We start from the raw sequence: 9,014 nt of genomic DNA, 5'->3' as shown, positions 1-9,014 counted from the left end.
ATATCTATATATATTCATACATATCGTAGGTATCTTGTTCCTTTTCATTCTTATTTGCATTTGCTATTTATATATACTATGGGAATGCGGTATACGTAAATCAATACCTATATTGAATATGTCCTGTTTTGTTTAGACATGTATCTGATTCCTACATTGAATTGTCTGTCTTTATTTACCATTGTAGTGCGGCTTCGTGGCTACAGAAGCAACGTCGGATGGCTGCTGAGTGGGATGCGCTCTGAGCTAGTTGCATACTACCGGGTGCGACCATTGCATTACCTACCAAACTCCCAGAGCAAGCGCATATCACAAGATAAGCACGGGCACACGTGCTTCGCTAGTGAGCTGATCGGTATTTGAGAACCACTTGCGAGTGTGTTCGTACCAACTAACAAGTCCTATACTAGGGACGTGTTGTGGATCGAGAATGTCCTGATATTTTATTCAAGGACGTGTTGTGGATCGAGAATGTCCTGACATTTTATTCAAGGACGTGTTTTGGGCTGAGAATGTCCTGTTTTTGTATTCGGGGCAGGTTCGTGCACACTGCATACAATAGAAAAGGATAACGGCGATGCATCGTCTATTATGTGAGTGCGTATGTGGGATACAATTCGGAGGCCCACACCTATGCGCGGATTCAACACCCCCTTCACCTCTACTATAGGGTTTATAAGAATATAGGACGGTTTTCCCGGTTATAGTAACATAGGACAGTTTATTGTCCCAGGACAGTTTAGAACATACTTGGCCCAGAAAACCAATCCGGTATACACTACCGGGAATGCTACTGAGTGGTGTTTAGCACCATCACACCCAGCAAGCGTCCAGGATGCGACTCGTCTTACGAGGTTGCAGCCACTGCTACCCTGAAGGAGTCACCTCTGGCCACACATCTGTAGCAGCCGGTGCCACAGACCACGAGATGATATCCTTCTCGAACTGGGGCAGTATCTGATACGGGGACCCTGCAAAGGTATTGCGTACTCGACAGACGGCAGTGCGAGAACACAGCCGTATATATTCGGCTTCTACGCACAGTGTTCAAATCCTCTGCATTCGTTTGTTTGCAAACGCACTTAAGAGTGACGCTCTGTAGACCTACATAGGTAGACCTACGCAGGAAGACCTGAGAAGGCTTGGTGGACTGGATGGGCTCATACGCCCCCAGCCCCGCTGGAGTAATTGAAGTTGAGTTCCGTACAGCACACACCTGAAGAGAGGGGTTGCAGACCCACAGCGCAAGCGCTAGTGGTTCTATATTAAACACGGGAGCAACTGTTAATAAACACGGGAGCAAGTGTTAATAAACACGGAAGCAAGTGTTAATAAACACGGAAGCAAGTGTTATTAAACACGGAAGCAAGTGTTATTAAACACGGAAGCAAGTGTTTTGGGGGGCTTTGGAGTGTTGTGGGCAAATAGTGATGTAGATGTGATCTGCAATCGTGCGACCAGTTTCGCTGCTGTGTCCATTTGTAGCCGTGCCGTTTCTGGAGCTTCAAGGAAGAACTGGTTTGCTTTTTGTTAACTAAATAAAATAAGTCATAGCCTCCACAAATGAACGGTTATTAGGTTCCGTTTACAACTTCTCCATCGTGTTTGCGATGGCAGCGGCACTGTATTTGGCGTGTTCGTAGTTCATTTTGATCGGTTACCGAAACGACTAGATTCGCGTAAACGGGCTGCCGGCTAAAGTCCTCGGACAAACCGTTTTATGTTTCTTTTCTGCACCTGTAGTCCCAGCGCTCTGCTAGCTCGCACGCACCAGAACCTTATCCTGGTTGGCCCGGATCGTAAAGGCAATCTCCGCATACGTATCACTACCCCCCACGCCGACCCCCCCACTCCCATCTGCAACCCCATCTATACTGTATACGGAGACTTGCCCCACAGTCGGTCTCAGGCCCAGGTACATCCGGGCCAGGGCCACCGGACCGGGGTTGGTGAGCGAGTGCAGCTTCCACCAGTCCATGCCGTTGGTGTTGGAGTCCTGGATCATGCACGCCGCGTTGACGTAGCTGGTGAGTTCCATCTTGACCATTTGCTCTGAGTGCATCTCCATCGCCGAGCGCCGTTGCCGTATGTCCTCGCACGTGGGCGTGTGGTGCAGGTCTCCGTCGCCCTCGTCCATGAAGGTCTTGAGCCGCGGGGGCTGCGGCTGCTGTGCGTTTATCTGCGCGCATGTCTGGGCCTCGAGATCATCCAGCTGGGCCGAAAACTGCTTCATCTTCAACAAACGGCCCTTGCGGTTGACTGTATCCTCAACGTCCATATAGAACGTGTCAGCGCGTGCGTCGGCGTGTCGGCTGGCGTCCTCGGCCGCTGTCCCGCTGCCGTCGGAGATGGCCTGTTCCTGTTCGTGGATGAGCTTGGACAGCATTTTTAACAGGCGCGTGGCGTGACTCATCGGATCTAAATATAGCGCAATCTGCGCCGCCTCGGGGAACCAATGGCTGCGAAAGAAGGCCATTGAAATGTGACTGCGAATGCGGTTGTAGATCTGCAGTGGAAGAGAGCGCATACAAAAAAAAGAGAGCAATGGAAGAGAACCACATCAGTATCACAGATACACCCGCAGTAAGGTCGACGACAGGAAAGCTTCGTACTGAACGAATTCAGATCTGGCAAAGGACCACTTCATAACTTCAAAATAATGCGTTGTAAGACCTATTTGAAAACATCCACACGACTATTTGTACCTCAAGTATCACAGTACTCGAAGCACAGATACAGCCACAATTCGTCAATCAAATGAAACGTATGCCTGTATCCTCTATCACACACGGCCACGCTCATACCTCACGTGCCCCAGGCTGCAGCTCATCGTACCGTTTGGACACCACAACGGGCGCCATCATATCCGTGTTCGTATCTAGACCCGTGTCCGTCCGCCTAAGACACTCATCACTGTCTACTGTGCGTGTCTGTATGGTTGTGGTCCCCACATCCATATAGAGTGTGCACAGCTTGGTATAGGCGCCGGTCAGAGTCAGCGCGGGATCGGTCATGGCATCAGCCAAGCCGTTCCAAAGATCAATCACGCCCGTGATATCCGCAAGTTCGGACCAGCGCATAAACCTGACGGCGGCGGCTGAGGCAAAGTCTTCTTTCAGCTGTACGAGTGTTTAGAAATAGGGGTTGTAATTGGTATATGAACGTAGCAATTGATGGGGGAGGGTGCACTGCGAGAGCATACACTGGAATACAATTGAACGTATTGGGTTAGATACATATGTGTTGGGGTGCGAGTTCACACAAAGCAGTAATACGTTTGGAATGGGTTTGAATATAGCGCCGTACAGTGCCCGTGGACAACAAAGTTCCAACAAGAAGTACACACTATTCATTGGCCATTCCTCCTGACGTCTGACGCATAGCATATGATACGATCAGTGAGGTACCATATGACTGTAGCACTTGTTGGAGAGGTGATTAGCGGCTGATGCCAAATGGTTGGCAATACATAGGATCTACTGGCAGGACCTCGAGAACATGGCAGAGAGCATAGGGTGATGAGTGTGTGTGCTGTGGAAAAATCAATGTGACTACTCACACATATGAATGGTAGTCCAGTAGACATAGGTCTTTGTCTACAGTGACTATGAGATAAGTAGCGTACTTTCCCATATGCACGGAACCTTTTATACACTTAAACGGAAGAAAATAATATTGTAAGAATTGATGCACAAATGCACATCATCCTGATTCTAATCCATGTTGCCCGTTTTCCGCAATGGCTTATATAGTGCGTTCGGCGTGAGCTAACGGCTCCTGAAACCTCAGCCCACTTTTCCAGAGAGATGATCATGGTATGTGAAATAAATAACAATGAGTTTAGTCCACACATACCTGATATCCATACAATCTGTGCACATGGTGACGTGAAAATTTGATCGCATTTGTCCAAGTATATAAGCAGATTCACAATCCCAAACCTGGTATTTATCCTTATTCTCCACAGTCTTGAGCAGCTGGGACACGGTCTGTGGTGGCGTTGACTTTCGCTTCAGATATGACTTCCATATAAGCTAACATATCTAAATACACGGGCAAACACGCATACCTGATTACACGGGCAAGTAGACTATAAAGACTCGCACGCACACACACATACACACACACACCTGGTACCTATCCACATCACCAGCACCCCACGGCAGCTTGTAAAGTGTCTGTGGCGATAGGATCAGTTCGTGCGCGTTCTCGTGCGTCAGGGTGTTCTCGGCGGTCTCACACGCGGACCAGAACTGATGGACACTGTCGTAGTACATATCCAGCAACACCTTGTACGTCCAGATGTGGCGCAGCAGGGCCTGGTTGACCACGCCCACGGCCAAGTCGCGCTGAATGAGGTGTACTATACGACCCCAGGTGCGCAGCAGTGATTGGTCGTCGTCGGGATCGTCCACGTCGATATGGACTGGTATGTCCTCGTCTGCAGGTGCAGGGGGGTTGACAGGTATTAGATGTGGTTTAGGTGAATGGTATGTCGTCAGAGGCTGACAGATATATTCAGATATACCTCAGGTGAATAGTATGTCCTCGTCTGCAGGTGCAGGGGGGTTGTCAGGTATTATTAGATGTAGTTTAGGTGGATGGTTTGTCTTCAGGGGCTGACAGATATATTCAGATATACCTCAGGTGAATGGTATGTCCTCGTCTGCAGGGTTAGGGGGGGGGTTAGTCTAAAGCTACTATTAGATACACCTCAAGTAGATCAACTTGGGAGTAAAGTAAGAACAATACGCCGCCCCAATGTTTGACCGAGGAGTGGTCGTCGTTGGGGTCATCACCGGCGGTGAGCATCGGTATGTCCTCATCGGCAGCGGTTCAAGAGCTATTTGTAACCACAGTCCGAGAACACTGGACAGCTTACCTACATTGAGCTAAGCAACGGGACTGGACTGAACGTACACCTGTTGCCCCGCTGTAAACCCTAACCCCTAAACCCTAACGGGTAATCTATTCCGCCAAGGTGCTCGACTACTATTTCCTACACCCCCAGTTGAACCCACATGACCCACCCTTGTCAGCACAAACCAAGCCAGATACCTACTCACTGCCCCATGCACTCTTTTTTTATGGTTTTCTAGACTCGGAAAGGTACGTGACAGCCCCCTCTAACCCAACTGTACTATCTCCCGCAAGCACAACCCAACGACACCACTCCACCCCACACAACTCACCCGTGCAGATGTTAAGCGGTTCAATCCGCATGCCAGTGCTCTGCAGGCACTTCTGCAGCATGTGCGCGTGCACCTTTATCCGCACAGTGTCTGGCGGGCGGATAAACCACTCCAACTGCTCACAGAAACTCCCCAAGGCATCGGCCACATGACAGGGCGTGGGCTTGCTTTGCCCTCCCTCTATATGGGGCAGCGCAGCGGCGGAGGTGTTGTGCGTGTCTGTATGCGCATTCGGGTTTGTTTGCAGGTGTGCGTCTGGGTTTGTGTGTAGGTGTGCGTCTGGGTTTGTGTGTAGGTGTGTGTTTGGGTCTGTGTGTGGATCCCGGTGTGCCTGTGAGTTCAGCAGAGACTGCGAGACACACATCCGTAGTCGATGGGCCATGCACACAAAACTGCAGGGCTGTGGTTTTCCGGGGGCCGCCTAAGCAGATGAATGGCGAAGAAGAAGTGCCTACGTTTAGTGGTTGAAGGACGGCCCGGTATGTACTGGCACTGAGAGACGTTCGCTATTATGCTCAGGCACAGCACCTGTGTATTGGATTAGCAGCGGCTGCTTTATGGGGTTAAAGGTTAAAAGCCCTGAGCCTCAGTGTGCTGACCAAACCCCCTGTTTACCAACCGAACCCCCCCACAGTCCATCTAGCTGTGACAGTGAGATATGCGAATAGCACTTAAAGCCTTGGTCAGGAGATGGGAGGGCTGGCTGGTGCCCGGAATATGTGTGCTGTGTCTATTTCCGAATGAGTTCCGCAGCACGCCTGACTTCGAACACCTTAAACCCTAAACCCTAAAAAAACCGCACAATGATACCATAGCAAACGCTTCAACTGGTGCAACTAGAGATAGCGTGACCTCAAGAGGTTTACTATAAACCAACCCCCCAAAAAACCATCCCGATTTCTCCGCAGCTCGAAGCACAGTTCCCTGAAGCTACCAGGTGCTACCCCAAGCACGACAAGCAGAGGTTCTTCAATAAATAAGCAACGAGTATATATGACCTTGTATATATATCACACGTATGGGTGCTAATATGCGACGAGTATATGCCCTTGTATATATCACACGTATGTGTCCTAATATGTACCGAGTATATACCCTATCCCACCCTTGAGACCCTCGTGTAAACATGTCGAGCCATTCCACGTCTACATGAACAATCGTGTGTATGCATGTATTGCTAGCACAGCCCCCCGATTTGAAATTAAAACACATACGCCTGAAGAGAACACTTGCAGCCCCTTTGACAGAACACACTAGCAATATCAGTGCACAATAGTTGTTCTCCAAGGTGTAAACAGTTACGACACCTCATATGTCGGTCTGCGGTTGGGTCTATTGTCCAGGTCTTGCTCGTGCACACCTAATACTACACTGCACTAAGTAGAAAAAATATACCCTACCTATTGTCTGCAACACACACCTCTACAAAACAAACCCTTACAACGGTAAGATATATACCCCACCTATTGTCTGCTACACCCACACACCTCTACAAACAAACCCTAACAACGGAAATATACATACCCCACGTATTGTCTGCTACACCCACACACCCTAAAACCCACACACCTCTACAAACAAACCCTAACAACGGAAATATACATACCCCACGTATTGTCTGCTACACCCACACACCTCTACAAACAAACCCTAACAACGGTCAGATATATATGCCACGAAATGTCTGCAACACCCACAAACCTCTACAAACAAACCATAACAACTGTAATATATATACACCGCCTATTGTCTGCAATATCCACACCACTGTTACCAAGTACACCACTGAAAAAGCCCTACCCTACCTCAACTGAGAAGGCCATACCCTACCCTACCAAAGCTGAGAAAACCCTACCGTACGTTAGCTGAGAAAACCCAACCATACCTGGGTTGGGTCTGTGGTGCAGGTCTTGCTGATGCACACCTCGTGCATGGGCAGCCCTGTGGCGTTCTTGAGCAGCAGATTGTGGTCCATCTGCGCCACCGACTGCGCCCCACCCTGCCACGCGATGGAATGGGTCACTAGCGTCCAGTGCATGGACACATAACAGGCCGACTGGTAGAAGGGCTGCACACGTGTGTAAGGTATGGGTAATGTATGGGGGTGTCGAGGACGGGTAAGGGTGTGTAATGTATGGGTGTGTCAGGATGGGTAAGGGTGTGTAATACATGACTGCGCCCCACCCTGCCACGCGATGGAATGGGTCACTAGCGTCCAGTGCATGGACCCATAACAGGCCGACTGGTAGAAGGGCTGTACACGTGTGGACGGTATCTGTAATGTATGGGGGTNTCAGGATGGGTAAGGATGTGTAATGTATGGGTGTGTGTGTAATGTATGGGTGTGTAATGTATGGGTGTGTAATGTATGGGTGTGTAATGTAAGGGTGTGTGTCAGGATGGGTAAGGATGTGTAATGTATGACTGTGCCCCACCCTGCCACGCGATGGAATGGGTCACTAGCGTCCAGTGCATGGACACATAACAGGCCGACTGGTAGAAGGGCTGCACACGTGTGTGTAATGTATGGGTGTGTCAGGATGGGTAACGGTGTGTAATGAATGAGTGTGTAAGGATGGGTAAGGGTGTGAAACATGTAAAGGGTGCCAAGATCAACAGCAGATGTACCACTGCAGATGCTCATACGTTGCTGAAAATACGCGTGATATTGACTTGCCAATAATAACACACAACGTCCTATATTGATACATCCACGTTCAGCTATAAATGTAATCCCCGGGATTATCAGATTCCAGATAGTCTATGCTCTAGAAACACAGGCACATATAAACGAAGTCGTTATGTCGGATTGTAGACAGCTGAATAGTAGCCATTCGAGTCTCGTTGACGATAGTAAATAACATCAGCGCGTGCTCAAAAGATACGCCGCAGGCAAAGGTTGGGCCGCTGGTCTATCGAATGCTGTCAGTACCTCTCTGAATTCACGAGCGGCTGTGACTGTGCAACAGTTACTTTCGAGAATAAACAGTGCTCTCACAGGTAATACGCTGCTATGTATGTGCTAAGAGATCCCTAGGTTGCAGCAGTATTACTTAGTTGTGAAGTAGATGTCGATTGCAAATATCTGAGATATGGAATCCTACACACGCTTACAAACATAGCTACCCTACAACCGAGTGCAACCATCACCTGCGACAAGTCCATCCCTCAAACAGACACACTATATCAGAGCACACCCACGCATGCACCATCTGGAAACAGACCTATCATCTCAATACAATACAACGACACACATACACAAACCACTACCCCAAACTATCTTCCACCCTCAGATCCCCCCCCTCCCCTCCCCCACCCACACATACACCCACACACACCCACACACACCCACAGACTCTCACACATCCACAAAAACATACACACACACCCACACACACCCACACACTCTTACATACCCACAAAAACACACACACACACACATACCGACGCCTGCACTATAGTGTGGCAGAAGGGCAACGCCCCCAGGGACGCATGGGCCAACTGCATGTCAGCGCTGATGCTGTTACTAACGGTGGAGAACATGTCCATCATGTGGTGCTCAACTATCTCACGCGAAGGAAGCGCATGTGTACACGAGCGTACGGTGTTGAAGAGATTCTCAGTCGCATCGCACATGAGAACTGTGGGAGGCACACCCGTCATGGCAGACCACCAGGCCACGGCACGCGCATAGTCATCCATGGCTGTATGGGGAGAGAGGTGGTGGGGTGTTAGGGTTTGGGGTTTGTGACCATCATGTAAATATTATATACATATATATATATATATATATATATACTACGTACCAAACGGTAGGGGTTA

General features: G+C 49.2%; 1 protein-coding gene across 1 annotated transcript; it reads right to left on the bottom strand.

Moving 5' to 3' along the window:
* Nucleotides 1–1,372: 1,372 nt before the first annotated feature.
* Nucleotides 1,373–8,896, bottom strand: SARC_02737 (hypothetical protein; the record flags this gene model as incomplete). Its single annotated transcript, XM_014303504.1, has 7 exons — nucleotides 1,373–2,506; nucleotides 2,805–3,119; nucleotides 3,942–4,034; nucleotides 4,131–4,441; nucleotides 5,193–5,613; nucleotides 7,078–7,260; nucleotides 8,637–8,896. Coding segments are annotated over 7 exons (2,333 nt in total), but the record flags the coding sequence as incomplete, so codon positions are not given.
* Between the last annotated feature and the right edge of the window lie 118 nt (nucleotides 8,897–9,014).

This window comes from Sphaeroforma arctica (assembly GCF_001186125.1).
Source record: "Sphaeroforma arctica JP610 unplaced genomic scaffold supercont1.126, whole genome shotgun sequence".
Classification (NCBI taxonomy): domain Eukaryota; class Ichthyosporea; order Ichthyophonida; genus Sphaeroforma; species Sphaeroforma arctica.
Note: the sequence above shows the minus strand (reverse complement) of the source record. Positions and strands in the feature narration are given on the sequence as shown.